Here is an 18261-nt window from a genome sequence, read left to right on the forward strand (position 1 = left end):
CGAGGCGGCCAACTTCCGGCTGCTGGGCTTCCGGACTCCGAGGGAGCGAGCATCGGCAATGGCTACCAAGAGCCTGGCGCGGTACGCAAGCGGTTTCCCCGCAGGGCTGCCCGCGGTCCTCCGCAGCCGTGTTGTCTGGGTCGCGCGCCCCACGCCGCCGGCCTCTCGCTGCACGGCGCGGCGCTGCGTCGGGTCTGTTTGGGGTAGGCCCCGGGAAACGCCAGCACTGTGACAGCGCAGGGCACCTCGCTCCCAGGCGGGTGCCGCTGCCCCTACCGCGTCCAAGTGGCCCGCCGAGGCCGATCTTATTCCAAGAGTTACTAAAGGCTCTCGAGTTTTCGACACGCCGTGCACGTTTGAGATTTGTGGACGCGGCGGGACGGGACGGGCAGAGCGGAGCGCGCCTGCAACACGAGCGAAGCAAGTTGTAGGCCAAGCCTGGTTCACGTGGACATATTCAGGCGGGCCGGGACTACATAGTGAGACTGTCTCAAAACAACGACAAAACCAAATACAACACAAAAACAAGAACCCTGGATATGATGTTTTAATGAACAGCCTGGATTTCAGGGTTCTAGAATCCTACTAGAGGTTTACACAAGATAGCCATCTTTAGCAAAATACGTACTTTTCTCATGCCTGAAATGTGGATTACAGACGTATGTACCTCCCAGCAATGGTTAAAAGAGGTTACCACCCTAACTTAATATTTGCTGATGAAGTAACCAGTCAGTTTTAGCTTTTAATTCCAAATCTCTGCACTGCCATTACAACTTACCTTCATCAAAAAGCCAAAGAAACTTCTCCAAGGTGTCTGCCTACTTAAAGTTGTACTCATCAGATTTTTGTCGCAGCTGCATTTGGGACCGTGGTTAACGCTTTCCCTTCTTTGGACTCTAGAGTTGCTGTTGGGGGTCTTGTCATAGATTGTCTCCAGTAGTACGTCAGCTACCTTACTTCCTCTCCTAGATTTTTAGTTTAGGAACAGGAGCCATCTCCTTGGAGCGTAGCAAGGGCTTGAAAAATACAAAAATGGCTAAGGGTTTTAAAGTGTATCTTCCCAGCCGTTTGTGTTCCTCCGTACTGCTTTCAAATGAGAACAGGTAAAATTAGTGTTTGCAAATAGTCAACCCGAAGCCCATTCAGGACGCTAAACTCAAGAGAAGATGGCAGCCCAAAAACCCAGGGCTTTTAAAGTCTAGACCTGGTTCCCGTCAGTTAGTACACAACTGTTGTTTGAGACAGGGCCTTGCTATATACTCCAAGCTATTCTTAAATTCAGTTCCACCTTGGCTGCCGAGTGCTGAGCTTACAGGCTTGTGCCCCCACACCCGACTCCAATTATATATAGTACATTAATGAAGGTTTTGCCATTTGTTGAGTGCTGCTAGTGATAGTATTCCGACTGGAGTATAATGAGTTGATTGATCTTAACTGGGTTTCTCGATTTTAGGCGGCTTGGATTAATTAGGAGAAAGTCGGTTACACCAGCAAGTGGGAATCCAGGGAGAAGCAGAATCAGTAAGTCCCATGTTTTGTTTACATTTTGAAGCCTTGCACTCCGAACATTGGCATAGCTGAAGAACACTCTGGTCTTTTGCAGAACAGTTGTATGACTACTTAATTGTCCTTGATTTTGAGTCTACGTGCTGGAATGATGGAAGGCACCACAACAGCCCTGAAATAAGTAAGTTTGGACTACCAGTGGCCAGAGCTAGTGCTCCATGAGTCTTCTTAAGATTTTAGATATGAACCAGCCAATAAGAAAACAGGTTATATTAAACAGGTTTAATATAACAGGGTGCTGGCAGTTTAATATAAAAACTATCTCACCTAAAAAAATAATAAAATACCAAATGCCTGAATTTGATTATGCAAAGTAGCTCGTTGTTTTAAGATTATATTTGAAACTTTAATTGGATAGAAACTGAAAAAAAAATGCCTTTGCAATAATAGAGTGCTTTTTAACTCATGTGGTCTTCGTATTTAATTGTAAACCTAAATGGACACATAACTTTGATATTTTGACTTATTACTTCCCACAGCTTTATTATAAATTTGTTTCTCACTGTTTTGGTTATTCTAATAAGCGTTTACTGGAATTGATTGCTTAGTAATGCTATTATAAAAACAGCGTATGTTTAGGATGATGCATATATTCAGGCCGGCCGGGTTTGGTGATACACACCTTTAATCCCAGCACTCATGAGGCAGAGACAGGTGGATCTCTATGAGTTTGAAGCCAGCTTGATCTATATTAGTGGTTCTTAACCTTCCTAATGCTGTGACCCTTTAATATAATTCTTCATGTCTTGGTGACCCCACCTATAAAGTTACTTCTGTTGCTAATTTATAACTGTAACTTTGTGAGTGTTAGGAATCATAATGTAAATATATCATGTGCAGACTATCTGATATGTGACCTTGTAAAAGGGTCATTTGACACCCCCCTCCCCACGCCAAAGGGTTTGCGACCCACAGGTTGAGAACTGATGGTCTATTTAGAGTTCCAGGCCAACCAGGACTATATAGTGAACCCACCTCAAAATAAGTAAATATATTAATTAATTAGCTAATTAATTGTTAACCCATGGTTCTTTCATTCAGTTGAATTTCCAGCAGTTTTGTTGAATACAGCAACTGGAAAGATTGAATCTGAATTTCATGCTTATGTTCAGCCTCAAGAACATCCAATTCTTTCTGAATTTTGCACAGAACTGACAGGGATAAAACAGGTATGATGCAAATTTTAGAAGCCAAGAAATCAGTTTCCAAAAGAAAAATAAAAACCAACTAACACTTGGAATTTAATTTATTCAGTCTTTTTTTTTTTTTTAATTTATTCAGTCTTAAGAGAAATAATGTCCCCTCCATAGATTCACTGGAATCCTGAAGAAAAAAAATCAGAATAATGCTACAAACAAGGTCAAGCGGTGTAGCTACCGTAAGGGTGCTTGCTTAGGGAATGTGAAGTCCAGGGTGTGAGCTCCAGAGACAGTTTATTTTACAGAACTAATGCAACCCACTGTCTTTTATTTCTGCGAGACTTGGCTTAAAGATTCCACTTGGGTGAGACTGAATAGAGTCACCAGCCTAGCTTCTCTTACCAGAGTGAATTCAGGTCTGCAGCACTTCCTGCCTGTATGTGTTGACATCTCTTTACTAGATGAGCTCCGTCAGTCAGAACTTCTTTGTTCCAGCCCCCACAGTGCAGAGTTGCTGTTAATGCCCAGTGGCTCAGGAGTTCATTTGTGGGTTCATATCTCTAATTAGGTTCAAGTTGATGAAGGGGTTCCCCTGAAGATTTGCTTATCGCAGTTCTGTAAATGGATTCATCAGATTCAGCAGCAGAAGAAAATCGGTTTTGCTACTGGGGATTCTGAGCCTTCCACTTCTGAAGTAAAGCTGTGCGCTTTTGTTACTTGGTCAGGTAACCTGAGTTATGCCCGTGAACCACACTGGGGAGCACTGAGGCCGAGGAGGTGGCTCAGAGATGCTGTGCTTGTTGTGTGATCATGAGGACCAGAGTTGGGATCCTCACGACCCATGTGAAAGCCACTGGACACAACTGTCTGTCTGTACTCCAAGGACACTAGGTGGAGACAGGGAAACCCAAGAGCAAGCTGGCTAGCCAGACTTGCTAAAGCAGCAAACCCTAGGCTCAATAGATAAGATGGAAAACACTTGGCTCCTAATGTCAGCCTTAGGTCGCTGCATAACTGTACACATACGTGTGCACACACATACCTCACATACATAAGCCCCACCCATCAAAGAAGAGTAGCATTGCCACTATGTAGTCCCTTAGTTCTTGTTTGATTCTTGTTAACCTAGAATTATGTTTGTTGACCTCATTGCCCAGGGAAAGTCAAGGGCCATGCAGATACTAAGCAGAAAAGCAAATGCATTCATATTTTTAAAATCATGATTCTGCAGGCCAATAAGAAACCCTGACTCAATATAAGATGGGTGACACTTGAGAAATAACACCTGAGGCTGTGCTCTGACCTGCACACCCACCCACTCATATTAGCATGCATGACCACCCACGCATATGTACCAGTACGTACACAGGGACTATATTATTTTGAAATAATCATCAACATAATATCTTAATGGCAAGTTATATAAGATGTAGGATAATATAAAACACATGAGTACGAGTAATAGCACAGCAATGAAATCTTAACTATTCTACTATATCTCATTTTCCATGTTTTATTTGTAAATGGAAGAGCACTGACATCGCCGGCTTTTATTTTAATGTCCATTATGCAGACTGGGACTTGGGCGTTTGCCTGGAGTATGAGTGTAGAAGAAAGCAGCTGTTAAAACCTGTGTTCTTAAATTCTTGGATTGATCTCAGAGCAACTTACAAGGTGAGGATCAAAGACGGGAGTATGTTCACTTTGTTCCTGTTGAAAGTGGTTGCATTTTAATCTTATTGGTGTGAATTTCTACAAATAAGGAATTTTTTCTTTTAGAATGTTCACATAAAGATGTAATTAATTAAAATATTTGAAACAGCACATTAGTATTCACTCTCAAATCTTATAGAACTAAAAGTTATAAGAAATAACTTCATAGCCTTTGTGATAGTCATTGTATTTTTATAAATGTATCTTTTTTATTTGATTAGCTTTTTTATAAGAGGAAACCCAAAGGACTGAGTGGTGCCTTGCAGGAAGTGGGAATAGAATTTTCAGGACGAGAACATTCTGGTTTGTATAAACTAATAGTCATTTCATTCTGTAAGTCATTTGACTTTTGTAAAATTTTTTATATTAGTTCCATTTAGAGTATAGTAGTATTAGTAATACCTTTCAGCCTAAAAAAATGTTCTTAACTCAAACTATTATTTTTGAATTACCAGTTTCTTGAATTTAGATAAAGACTACCATGTAGTGGTTCTAGTTTGTTTAAAAATAAATAATAATGAAAATAATGAGCACATCAAATACTAACACAAGTGCCCAGATAATATGATGGACTACTGAAAAAAACTGTACATTACTATATTTTCATAAATGATGATCTGTACAGAATGCTGGTCACATTTTTGGAGGCTGCCTAACAAATTTTCATCTGTGTAGGTACAAGCCATTGTATCATCCATTAGTAATGCTGTCCCAACTTCTCATAGATCAATTTATGATGATTAAAATCAGGTGGTCATGAAACTAACAGTATACCTCAATTTCTTTTAAATGTAATTTGTTTTCTGTTATTTTTTTTTTTTTTTTTTTATGTTAGTACCACAACACTCGGTGTTTGATACTTTATTTCCTCAGGCTTAGATGATTCTCGGAACACTGCTCTTCTTGCTTGGAAAATGATCAGGGATGGTTGCCTAATGAAAATTACCAGGTCCTTGAATAAGGTTAGTAATGTCTTGCCTCTTTATTTTGTCATTTTGAGTTCTAGTGTAGTAGTCATAGGATTATTAAAATCTTGATTTCATGTGCATAGTCGTTTATACACAGTAGTATTTTTTCTTTTTTTGGTCATATATAATGTCTACTGAAGAAATTATAAATGCCGTTCCTAAAGCGGTGGATTTGTCTGTGGAATCATAGGTTCTTACTAAGAAGAATCCCAAGATTTTGGCCAAAAATTTGGTTACAGATCAAGTTGAAGAAGCATCTGCCTGCAACATTAGCATCCAGGGTCCCAGCATGAAGGAGCCCGAAAGTACAGTAAAATCTCAGGAAAATGCTCACTTTTATGTGAATTCTTCTATAAAGGACCAGTTACAACTAAAGAGCAACATGAAAGCAGATATTAACAATATCAAACATTGCTCTTCTCTTTTTACTACTAAGCCCTCAACTTCTGTGGAACAATTTTGTTCTCCTACCTTGAAGCTAAGAAAAAGTGATCAGCTTGCCTCAAATGACAGCTTAAAGTCCCCAACACTTAATTCCAACTTGGTACTTGTATCTACAACCATTCCATCTGTTAATCATGTTTCAGATGTAGAGATGGATCGCACTTTTGACTGTTTACCTATGTTGGCTGAGTGGGAAGATGTAGTTTTATTGCCAGCATCTCAGGCTGAGCAAGATACAGATTGTATGCTTCCCAGGAGTGACACAAATGTAGATACTTCATTTGATTCTGGAGAGAGGTCAGTGGTTTTAAAAGAATCAGAAATCCTTAGCTATGAAAACTTCGCAGACCTTAAGGAGACTCCTCAACACCCTGAGACATCTAAGTCAATTGTGTACAAAAGTCCTCATAGTACAGTTTATGATGTAAAAGGAGTCGAACATCCATCGGATGCTTCTGCTTTTAAATTACCCGAATGCAGACCATTTCCCTTCAACAGTGTCAGTGCCAACGCGCCACGTCCTTCAGTTTTAAGGACACAGCCTCTTCTTTTAGGTGGTACTAAAAGGAATTCCTCTAGTTCCCTAGCTTTCCCACGAGCGAAAAAGCAGACCTTCGCTATTCATGAAGACAAGTCGACATCATCTACTTGCTCTGCAGGAACTTCTTCCCGTGATGTTCCTCTCTCCATATTAGCATCCACAGTGAATCTACAAGAGCCTTGGAAGACTGGAAAGATGACACCCCCCTTATGCAAGTGTGGCAGAAGGTCTAAGCGGCTTATTGTTTCAAATAATGGGCCAAACCATGGGAAAGCCTTCTACTGTTGCCCTGTTGGGAAATACCGAGAAGACAGAAAATGCTGTGGTTATTTTAAGTGGGAACAAGCACTTCAAAAGGAAAGAGCCAATAGCAAATCTCTATCTCATTCCTCAGAGGGACTCACTTTCAGCTCTCCAGAAACAAGCCATATTCCTGACAGAAATTTAAATTTTCCTATTAAAAATTCTTTACGACTCAGACCTTCAATGAGAAATTGATAAACCCTCTTCTAAACTGTCTTTTAGTTCAGCATAAGCCTTCTGTGACATTTGTGCTGGACTGATAACAGTACTGAGTCAAACTACACAGTCTCAGCATTCCTGAGAACTCCAGCTCCACTGAGCAGTTCACACAGAAGGGAAGTGGACTGCAGGACTTGCACTCTAGTCCAGTAGTTATCTGTCAACTGTCTGTCGTCTGTGCATGTAGGAATCCTTGTTCCTTAAATTCCCAAGCATGAGTATTTGGATAATTTCACATAATTATATTTTATTTATTAACATTTGTTGAATTTATCAAAATATCATAAAGAACTCCAAGAAAATATTTTTATAAACCATATTTGTTAGGTTAAATTTAATAAGTAGCTATGGAACATGAGAGCTGTCATTTATAGTTAGATCATGATACAAATTTCAAACCTTTAAAATTATTTAAATAAAAATATGACTAATAAAATTCTTACTCAAATGTTAGGTAAATATTCTAAGAATTATGACAATTTTCTAAAAACAAATTATTTAGGTTTTTATTCAAAGCTTGGAGATTTGTTATGATTTGTTATATGATTAACAGAATTGTTCAGCTGAGTTTTGAAAACCAGTGGGACGGAGATTTGGTTTAGAACTCCTAAAATAGATTTTAAAACACCTCAGCAACTGATCACATTCGTTATATGTTACCAAATTGTAGGAACATTGACGTGAATGCAGGAGTCACTGTTTGATTTCAGAATTCAGGCTCTGATGTCATAACTGCAGAGTACTTTAATCCAACGTAAAAGCAGTCTCCCCAGATAACCTGCAGCTGGGTTCTGCAGGCTTGTGGACACTGTTTGCAGGTGATTTGTGCAATGAGTTTAAATGGTTTTCCATTCTTTTTTTCTTAGTTCATTTCTTTTGACCTTCCCACTAACAGTCTTCGGCAGCTCATCAATAAACTCTACCTGTTGGTGTGAAGGGAAGAAGTTAGTTCAGCACTAGTAAACCAGCTCATGCCAGTCATGTACTAGCTCTGTTCTGACTGCTGGGTGAAAGGACGTTTGAAGCTGGGCTTTTTGTTTGTTTGTTGGCTTGCTTGCTTTTTAACATTTAATATTATGAGCTAATTGACTGAATTAGGTTAGGGGCTTCGGTTTAACCTCAAAAATTTGGATTATCTATTGTCATTAATTCTGTTTGGAACTTCTTGAATAGCATATTTAAGGAGAAAGGTCATTTAAAAGGAAAAAACAAATAGCTGAAATATTTCCACAGTACCGAACAAATGCCAGTTGTAACAAGACGACGCCTACCTTTCTGGGGTATTTGTAAGGCGCTGTAGTCTTTTTCACATGCTCCTGAATCTCCTTTTTCAGTTGTTCTTGATCGTGGGACTTGTAATCAGGATTCAGAACAATAAAAGCCTTCACTACCTAAAGTAGTGATACATCACATAAGTTAAGCATTCAACGCCTTGGTATTTCTTGTCTGCTCTCTCACTGGGAGTCTACCTGGGGGAATGAACTGTGGGGGTGGGGCCATGGTGTAGTGTAATCCCTACTGTGTGCCTCTGCTCCTAAGCCACCCAGGTGATCCATAGCTCAGTCTCTTCTTAGTACCAGCCTGCTTTGCTCAGGATCACCCTTGAAACCCTGCCCTGACTACATTTTGAAATGTGTGTTCTCATCTGAGTCTGATTACCTCTGTCCTTGGCTTCCCCTTAGAAACAGGGCAGCACACTGAGTACAAACTCTTGTGTAACAACTCAGCTTCTAGGCCCTACTCAGCTCAGTAGCAAAAGTACAAAGACTGAGGGTGTTTGCATTTGTTGCCTTTGCATTGGCATTTTCGTTGTTTGGTTTGGTTTGGTTTTTGGTTTTTTTCAAGACAGTGTTTTTCTGTATAGCTTTGGTCGTCCTGGACTAACTTTGTAGGCAAGGCTGGCCCTGAACTCAGAGGTGTGTGTCACCATGCCTGGCTTGCTTTGTAATTTTTAAACCCATAAACCTATCATGTTGGGGCAGCAAGATGGCTTGGGGAAAGGCGCTTGCTTCCAAGTCTGACATCTGAGTTTGATCTCTGACACTCACATGGTGGAAAGAGAGAGCCACCTCTCCAAAATTGCCCCCTGACCTGTACAGTAAACAAATGTAATTTTAAAAAATTAATCATTTGAGCTTTTAAGTTTCTCTGAAATTTTGTGGGAAATCTTAGATTTTCTGAGCAGTGTCTATGGCTGGCCCAGTTTGTGTACAGCCACTAGCAACATGTGGCTAATTTAATTCAGTTTCTTTATTCAGTCTCATCATATTGTGTGTGACTTGTAGCCCTGTATGTTTATATTTACTATTTTCTAGTGAAAAACATTTTCATGACTATGTAAGCCCAAGTTCAGCAGTGGCCTGTGGCCTTTGTCAGATTCTTAGAGCTATGCAAGCCAAGGAATTTAAGGGCTTAGCCATCTCAGTAACTCACCTATCTTACTACCTACCTTCCTTTTTAAATTTTTTTAAAGGATTTACCTATTGTTTTTATTTAATGTGTATGAAAGTTTTGTCTATATGCATGTATGTGCACTGTGTACAGGCCTGGTGCCTATGGTGGCCAGAAGAGGGCACCAGATGCTGTAGAATCGGAATTACAGAGCATCCTGAGCTCTGCCACCCCCATGCACAGTGACTCCTGGGAACTGAACCCAAGTCCTCTGCAAGAACAGCAAATACTCTTAACCTCTGAGGCATCCCTGCCTGGCTGCCTTTGTTCTTTCCACTGCTCCTTACTTCCCTCCATTATTTTAAAAATGGCATTTAAAATATTAAGTATTATTTTCAGAAATAACAGAACTCATTCAGCCCTGTTATCCTTATTGGAAATCTTGTCTTTTAAAAAAGACAAAATCCTGCCAGGCATAGCAGTGCACACTTGTGATTTCAGCATGTTTTGCTGTTATGTCTTTTAGTATTCTTTAATTTAGAGTAATTCTCCAGGCTTTCTCTTTCTTTTGTGACACTGATATTTACTTCAGTCTATATTTTTATTACATATATTTTACACAAATTTGTTTTACTCTTAACGCACATTTGGTCTCATGGCAGAATGTGAACATAAGCACCTTCCTTGTCATACCTGAGATTAGGGACCAGGAGCAGGGGTGTGCCAGTGGCAGATGCTTGCCTAACAAAGGCAAGGTCAGTCCCAGCACTTTTGAGGCAGAGGCAGGAGGATTTTCCTGGACTGCATAACACAATTATTGTGTTTCACAAGCAATTAACTTGATGGAAAAAGAAAATCGCTTATAGGAAGCACACATTTAAAATTTTTAGTAATTAGGGTCTGGAGAGATGGCTCAGTTGTTAAGAGCCTCATGTGCTTTCCCAGAGGACTCAGTTTCAATTCCGAGCACTCACATGGCAGCTCTCAGACCTGTCTATGACTCCAGTTCCAGGAGATCTGACGCCCTCACACAGACATATGCAGGCAAAACACCAGTACACATAAAAATAAATAAATTTTTAAAAAGGAAAATGTAATTAAATATAAGCCACTGGAGGGAGAGAGAGAGACAGACTTTGGGAATCAAATTCAGGCCTTGCACATGCTAAGCAAGCTCTCCACTGTTAAGTTACAACTTTTCTGAAGTTTTCAAAGCAAAGCAGCCTGTGAAATTCTTTAAAAATATTAAAGTACGAGACTCAACTAAGAAAATATTAACAAAACAGTTAAGAAAATGCTCGTTTAAAATCTTATTTGCTTTTAGATAATTCACCTGAGAATACTGTTAAACTTCATGAAGACTGTCAAATGTGGTTTGGCTTGACTATATGAGGAATCCTTAGAGCAGGCTGCAGTAAACAGTGCGCAGTAAGCGGCACGACTGTCATAGGCAGTGTCATAGGATAGTGCCTTTAAGCCTTCATTGTGTGTAATTTTGATCCGTTCTTCTAGAACTTGCTACCCAATCAAAGATCTGGTTGGCCCCTTCCTAGAGAAGGAGTCAAACTGGCTAGAACCGGCCTGCCACAGAGAGTAAAAGGCTGCCTGTGGCGTTTAGCACACTGCTGTTTTGTGCATGGATGCCTTGTGGATCCCACCTCTGTCCTCCGCCAGGAAGTGTTGCAGCCCACCAGTTTCCAGAATTTCCCCTCACTCTGGCTAATGTCAACACCACATCGAGACTCTACAACCACAGAGGAACTGTAACCCACCCTGGGATACCTGGTGACTGTGGAGCCAACCCTGGTTTTAAAGGCTCTACAAACTACCTTGTCCCAGATAAGCTTTTGCCTGGGTAGACAGAAGTGATGATGACAGCAAGGTGTGGGAAGAGCAAAGATCCTGTGAGTGAAATTTAGTGAAGAGCCACTCTAAAGACTATTTGCCCCCTCCTCTCATCTACCTCACGTAGTCCCCTTCACAATAAAAATAGTGCTAACATTCACACTGCTCAAGACCTAAAATAGCTTGGTGTCTTCCACAAACACAACATGCTAACCTCTGGCATCAGCAATCACTTAGCAAAAACAATCTTGGAAGGAGAGCCATCCTTGTTTTAGGCGATATTAATAAGTAATTTGTTTTACATGAAATACTGTTTAAAAGTGTGTGTTTAGGGGCTGTGAATATGTTTCCATGAGTAAAGTGCTTGCTCCTTGAGCATAAGAAATAAGAACCTGGGTTCGAATCCCAAGCCCCATGCAAAAACAAAACAAAACAAAAAAACAGGTATGGTAATGAAGGTTTGAAGGTTACCCCAGCACTGGGGAGGAGACAGGTGGGGCAGGAGCTCACTGACCTACCAAACAGCCTAGCCTAAACAGTGAGCTCCAGTTTCAGGGAATAACCTTGCCTTAAAAAAAAAAAAAAAGGTGAAGTGACTGAGGAAGGTATCTCAATATCCATACGTGCCCACACAGGGAAATCTCACACACATACACATACATCCATATAACACATACAAAGCCACACAACTAAATGAAGTATGAATTTAGATGATCAACAGACTTGAAAGTCGATGGTCAGTTCTTTTACCTCTCCTCGGGTGGGGTCTGGGCTGCTGACCACAGCTGACTCTGCAATGGAAGGATGCTCCATCAGGGCACTTTCTACTTCAAATGGTCCAATTCGGTAACTAGGAAGACATGACAGGAACTCATAAAGGTGAGTTACAGATTCGCCCAGAATGCTTAATATACACACACGCACGTAAGGAAAAGAAAGTTACCCAGAAGATAATATGATATCATCTGATCTTGCAACAAACCAGAAATACCCATCTTCATCCATATAGCCTCTGTCTCCAGTGATATAGAAATTCCCTCGTAGAGCTGAAGCTGTTTTTGAAGGATCATCCTGCAAAATAAATAGCATTTTAAAAATATTTTTATGAATATGACTCTCTTTCCTAGTCATTTTTAAGTGCTCAAAGTAAAAGAAAGCTTGGCTGCTTTGAGAAGCATCAGAATGAAGAGGAGCCAGAGTGAAGTAAGAATGAATTGTGAGCATGGATCTAGCCCAACATAAAAGAAAGAAATTGCAGTTGAAAAGACCTGACCTGAGAACTCCTGAGGAGTGTTTTATGTAGCTATAAGATAAATGTTGCAGCATCTCAAAGATTCAGAGAATAGGCAAAATTAAGCCTTTTTCTAAACAATACTTAACACTGGCAGAAAAAGAGAGAAGAGTTAAAGCACAATGCTTAATTCAGAGCAGATGTGTTCCTTGGTTTGGTTTGGTTTGGTTTACATAAGGTCAGTTCTATAACTGGCTTAAGAAGAAAACAAACAAAATATTGCTTGCTTTCAGTTCACTGGCAGGTGTGACCTGGACCTCCTGGTATATTGCTATAAACTTTGCTCTGCTTTGTATATCATGGTTAGAGATAAGAAAACGTCTAGTGAAATGAATTTACTTAACCCTATGGCCTCATTCCTTGCTTCTCTAGTTTCTCAGGAGTGGGAAGAGAGCAAATCAGATGTCAGAAAAAAATAATTGTGTGCTGTTTGCTAGTTGAAAAGGATCTATTGATACTGAGAAAGCAGAGATAAGAACTCCCTTTTATGAGTCCCTTCCAAGAAGAGGGCACCGGGTGTGTTATTTGGCAAGCGCGTTCTTTCTTCCCCTATCTGTGGGACTACTGCCTAGAGCAATGAATCTCTCTAGGTTTGTTTTGTAAAAATAGGAATTAGTGACCCAATACTGTGGTTTCCATATAGGGTCTCAGGTATTCTAGGCTGGCTTCAAGAGTGCTTTGTAGTAGCTGAAGATGATTTTGAATTTGTAGTCTTTCTGCTTCTGTATCCCAAATGCTAGAATCACACTTTTGAAGAAAAAAAAAAAAATAGAGATTTTAAAAATAAAGCCCTTACTACATAGTGAGTAAAAAGGCCAAATGGTCGATCAGGAAGAACTTGAAGACCAATATCCCCTTCTTGTCCAGGAGGAAGAATAGTGCCATTTTCATCTAAAATCTAGAATAAAACAGGATAGTTTATTTAAGGGAATTTTAATTGAATGCCACATCTAGAATTTTACCTTTGAATTTTTTTGGCCAGAATATAGGCTTTAAAACATTTTGTGTAGACTTTAAATTCTTAAATATATTATTACCCAAGTTATTATTGTACAAAATGTTATAAAATGCAAATTCCAAAATATGAAAGAATAGTAAAAAATTTCCTCACTTTTACCACCCAGCAATAATCATGTTTTGCTAATGTTCTTTGGGATAATTATAGACAAAAGAAAGTAGGATCACTTAGAAGTTTTGCAACCTGCTTTTTGCCATTTAGCAACAAGTCTTTGTTAAGCATGGATTCCAGGTCTTGTGTCACGTCATTACGTCAGGTGTACCAGGGAAGAGAAATAAGGAATATTTCAAGCATGTAATAACCTTGTGGTTTGTATGATCTAATGAACTTGAGAAGCATTGATCCTAGTATTACAACTAAGCTTCAATTAGTCTGGGGCCTTGTCCTCTGGAAGTTGATCTCTTTTCGCAGATGTGGGGTTTTTTTTCTCCTTTTTTAATGTATTAGTGTGAAGCCTTTGTCTACACCTCGCTTTGAAGTTGGGTTGACCTGAGAGAACTTTAACCCTGTGCAAAGTGTGCAGATGGGGAAATACGTTGCTTTTTCTACCCAGGCATCAGATGATAGTAAAGGCTATGGTTAAAGAAAACCTGGAGCCAGGCAGGCAGGCAGAAAAAGAAGAGTGGGCCTCAGCCACTATGAACTTGTGCCAAGAATGCCGATATTGGAGCCAGATTGCTTGAGTTGTGCTCCCGCTCTAGGGCTCAAGCTGCATGAACTTGGGTAAGTTCTTCAATTTCTTTGCATAGTGGCCCCATTGTTAATATAGCTTTAGGATTTTTTTCTGGAAATTAAATGAGTAAGTTCTTATAAAGATCCTGAATTCACAGCACAATATTGCTGTTTGCAAAAAATAGCAAGAGCATTTTAAGCCAACACTTACCACCCGGTTCTCTTTTGGTATAGAATTTAACATATAGACTTAACAAGGGATTATCACATCTAAAAGGAATGGGGGTGGGGGTGGTGAGGAAACATTCTCCTGGAAGTGAACTTGCAAACCTTCACATTAAAAGCAGGAGAAGGCTTTCCCATTGAGCCAGGCTTAATTTTCATCCCCTTGAAATTTCCACAGATCAGCACCTAGGTAAGAAGAAATTATGGTAACATTAAAAGTAATGTAAAATACTACTTCATCTATTGTGTATGCATTAAATATTGTGTATTGTGAAGTGGAGTCAACACAAAACCCATAAAATCTGTGTCCTCATGGAATGTAGAGATTCACAGTTTACCAGCATACACGATAAAGATGTAAAAAAAAAAAAAATAAGTTATATGAGTAATTAGTATTTGTACTTAGGTTAGTGCAATGGTTGCTATGCTGGTTGTGTTTAAATAATCCGTCAATTTTTATAGTTATTTAATTTTGTAATTTCGATTTTTCTAGGTAATAATTCTCAGGATTTAAAAGTTCAGATATTATAAATAAGACATACCAAATAAAAATTGTTCAACTTTTCTCTTTCTCTGCCTTGCTTGTTACCCTTTTTGCTACACAATAACCACATTGTTCCTTCTCTATTAACCTTCTCTAGAGCTCTTGAGTGGTGCTAAGGATTAAACTCAGGCCTCACATATGCTAAGAAAGTGCTCTACCACTAAGTTCAAACCCCCACTATTCTTTATCTGCATGAGTTCTTTAAAAAGCCCATTTTATTTTATCTTATTATTTATGTATTTGCTTGTTCACACAGGCTGGTGGTGAACTCACAGTGTAGCTGAGAACGACCTTGAACTTGATCCTCCTCCCTCTACCGTTAGAGTGCTGGGGTTAAAATAATGCTTTAGCATCTTTTTTCTAGAGAGTCTCCCAACAGACTTACTTCTTCAGGGGACCAGAAACTCACTCACAGCATTATATTTTGTGAATCTTTAGAAGTTCCTGTAACATAGATCCAATACTTTTTTCTCTTTAAAAATATTGTGCTGTTCTCACGTTGACCAGTTAACCATTTTTCTCAAAAATGTTAGAGGGTTTTTTTGCAATTTGTTTTTTTCAAGCTTTTCTTTATTTTTAAAAACTTGTTTCTTAACCACACCTTTCCTTATTCTTGCAGCAATCACAAAGACACATTAGACTCGTTGGCTTTTATTTATCTGACTAATCACATCCCAATGTCTTCACTGGGGCAGGTACCGTTTCTGTCTGTCCATAGCCTTCGTAGATGTCTAGGCCTGTCTTCTTTCTCCATTGTTCCATCACTTCAGGGTTAATTGGTTCCCCAGCACTCACACAGTGCTTCAAACTGTTGAACTTATAGCTTCTCCAAAAAACAGGGAGTGAGTTAGGTTGAGAAGGAGAAATGGCAAGACGTGAGAATTAGGACTATTGTGGTACAAAGTAAGCAGATTACTCTGATATAAAGTAACACCCGATGCCACAAGCAGATTATTCTAATATAATGTAACACCTGAAGCTCTAAGAAGATCATTCTAATATAAATGCCATAAGCAGATTGCTATAATACCAGGTTGTCTTTTTTTTTTTCCTGGAGGCATCACTTGTTGCAAAGAAACACCATGCCACCTTTAGAAAAGGTGCCCTACACACACACACACGCACGCACGCACGCACGCACACCCCTATCTGTGGGTGGATGGATAGATAGGTAGATAGATAGATAGATAGATAGATAGATAGATAGATAGATAAGGAGCTCAGTCTCTCTGCCTCCCAAGTGCTGGGTTTCAGTGCACCACTACACCCAGCTCAATAATGCTATTTTACATCATCAGTTAAAATTCACCTCACAACACTGAAGTTCTCTGGAGATGCCACATCTGTGTGGAAGAAGATCTCATAGGCTGAGTGGCAACACTTGGTAAGTGTGGTGACATGGAATGTCAAGGATTGAGGGCCGAATTATCCTTGACACTCTTCACAAACTCTAAAACTGAGGCTACTCTAACATCAGAAGCCTACAGAAGGGATCCCTTTCTGTCTCCCCTGTTGGCCACGTGCCCGAGGCCCTCACCAGTATATGGACAAATGCGTTGATTTATGCCTTCCTTTTGTTCTGTGACCATGACAGGTAGTGTAATCACTTCCACAGTGGACCATGTCATTTGAAGTCATCTGAATTCATGTCCCTGGGCCATAGTCAATTGCATTTGGCTCAGAAGAAACTGTGTGTTTTCCAATTGGAGCAAGAGCTGTGCTTCGCATCAATGTGTGAGAACAGAAGTGCACTGTGAGCACTGTCACAGTATCTTCAGGACCACAATCAAGCATTTCAAATGGAGTCACAGTAGAGTTGAAGCATGCATTCTCACTACTGCTCTCTGAGAGAAGTTGCAAAAAGGAGCAAACCTCTCTGCTATCTCAGCTCAGGTAACAGCTGGCACCCCAAAATAAATACCCTCTCTTTCTTTCTTTCTTTCTTTCTTTCTTTCTTTCTTTCTTTCTTTCTTTCTTTCTTTCTTCCTTCCTTCCTTCCTTCCTTCCTTCCTTCCTTCCTTCCTTCCTTCCTTCCTTTCTTTCTTTCTTTCTTTCTTTCTTTCTTTCTTTCTTTCATCATAACCACTTCATAAGGAGTTCTAGACATGGTCTGATCTTTCCTTTCCTCTCCAAGTTAATGGGAGCCTATTCTGGAGATAGCAACCATGTACAAAATATCAAGAAAGCAAAGGAGGAGGAGAAAGAAAACACTAAGCACAGTGCTGAGTAGTCAGCCTGTAGTTTAGGGCAGATGAGGCTTTCATTTTCTAACCTCCTCTTCATCCTGTCTCCCCTGCCTGACTTGCCACTTGCCAGCATGACTTACCTGGTCATGTCACTCTGTACAAGCATTCGGTAGGCAGTTGGTGCAGAGCAGAAGACAGTGATGGGGAACTCGGAGAGGGTCTGCAGTTAAGAAAGAGCAAACTGCCTCAGCTGAAGTGTTAATCTGCCAGAGGCACAGCACTTTATTTTCATGTAAATGGACTCAGATTTCCTCCTGTCTCTGTGGACTTTGCAGATATAGATGTCTTAATTTCTAATATCCACTTATAAGTGAATATATACCATGTGTGTCTTTCTGCTTCTGGGATACCTCACTCAAGATGATCTTTTCTATTTCCCACTATTTGCCTGCAAATGTCATGATTTCCTTGTTGTTAATTGCTGCATAGTATTTCATTATGTAAATGTAACACAATTTCTGTATCAATTCCTCAATTGAGAGACATCTGGGTTGTTTCCAGATTCTGGCTATTACGAATAAAGCTGCTACAAACGTGGTTGAGCAAATGTCCTTGTTGTATACTTGAGCATAGCCTAGGAGTGGTATAGCTGGATCCTGAGGTAGCACTATTCCTAATTTTCTGAAAAAGCACCAGATTGATTTCCAAAGTGGTTGTACAAATATAGGGTAATCATACTAAAATCTGTACACCTAAAGAAGCTAAGCAAGAAGGAAGACCCTGGGTAAGATGATCAATCCTCATTTGGAAAGGCAAATGGGATGGACATTGGAAGAGGGAGAAAACAAGGAACAAGACAGGAGCATACCACAGAGGGCCTTTGAAAGACTCTACCGAGCAGGGTATCAAAGAAGATGCTGAGACTCATAACCAAACTTTGGGCAGAGTGCAGGAATCTTATGAAAGAAGGGGGAGATAGTAAGACCTGGAGAGGACAGGAGCTCCACAAAGAAAGCAACAGAACCAAAAATTCTGGGCCCAGGGATCTTTTCTGAGACTGCTACTCCAACCAAGGACCATGTATGGAGATAACCTAGAACTCCTGCACAGATGTAGCCCATGGCAGCTCAGTTTCCAAATGGGCACCCTAGTAAGGGGAATAAGGGCTATCTCTGACATGGACTCAGTAGCTGGCT

At 40.0% G+C, this 18261-nt stretch overlaps 2 protein-coding genes across 12 annotated transcripts in view; one reads left to right on the top strand and one right to left on the bottom strand.

Annotated features, from left to right (window-relative positions):
- Eri2 (ERI1 exoribonuclease family member 2) lies at positions 1 to 17662 on the top strand. Of its 9 annotated transcripts, none has more exons than XM_021635677.2 (9): positions 1 to 81; positions 1454 to 1521; positions 1604 to 1687; positions 2608 to 2735; positions 3274 to 3430; positions 4279 to 4379; positions 4640 to 4721; positions 5292 to 5380; positions 5577 to 17662. In XM_021635677.2, exons 1-9 carry the CDS (start codon positions 59 to 61, stop codon positions 6867 to 6869), a joined length of 2025 nt encoding a protein of 674 aa, XP_021491352.1. In that variant the 5' UTR covers positions 1 to 58; the 3' UTR covers positions 6870 to 17662. The 9 variants fall into 9 exon arrangements, with proteins under 9 accessions (XP_021491352.1, XP_060222914.1, XP_060222912.1 ...); XM_060366926.1 differs by lacking the exon at positions 1 to 81 and adding an exon at positions 745 to 810; XM_021635676.2 differs by lacking the exon at positions 1 to 81 and adding an exon at positions 958 to 1103.
- Positions 7121 to 18261, bottom strand: part of Acsm3 (acyl-CoA synthetase medium chain family member 3) — a 23755-nt gene continuing 12614 nt past the window's right edge. For 2 of the 3 annotated variants that reach the window (XM_060366933.1, XM_060366934.1), the window contains 8 exons: positions 17206 to 17285; positions 15579 to 15705; positions 14441 to 14521; positions 13217 to 13318; positions 12073 to 12200; positions 11880 to 11979; positions 8165 to 8284; positions 7121 to 7816 (listed from right to left, as the gene is read on the bottom strand). In XM_060366933.1, coding sequence (XP_060222916.1) covers positions 7730 to 7816; positions 8165 to 8284; positions 11880 to 11979; positions 12073 to 12200; positions 13217 to 13318; positions 14441 to 14521; positions 15579 to 15705; positions 17206 to 17285 — 825 coding nt within the window. In that variant the 3' untranslated portion in view covers positions 7121 to 7729. The remainder of the gene's footprint in view (positions 7817 to 8164; positions 8285 to 11879; positions 11980 to 12072; positions 12201 to 13216; positions 13319 to 14440; positions 14522 to 15578; positions 15706 to 17205; positions 17286 to 18261) is intronic. The other variant, XM_021635679.2, reaches the window with a different exon arrangement.

Source organism: Meriones unguiculatus, chromosome 14 (assembly GCF_030254825.1).
Source record: "Meriones unguiculatus strain TT.TT164.6M chromosome 14, Bangor_MerUng_6.1, whole genome shotgun sequence".
Lineage (NCBI taxonomy): Eukaryota > Metazoa > Chordata > Mammalia > Rodentia > Muridae > Meriones > Meriones unguiculatus.

Coding starts and splice junctions, on each gene's coding strand:
- Eri2 (XM_021635676.2), top strand. CDS start 1,033: ATGGCTAAGGGTTTTAAAGTGTATCTTCCCAGCCGTTTGTGTTCCTCC. Junction 3,431..4,278: donor CGCTTTTGTTACTTGGTCAG/GTAACCTGAGTT, acceptor TCCATTATGCAG/ACTGGGACTTGGGCGTTTGC. Junction 4,722..5,291: donor TTCAGGACGAGAACATTCTG/GTTTGTATAAAC, acceptor TTATTTCCTCAG/GCTTAGATGATTCTCGGAAC.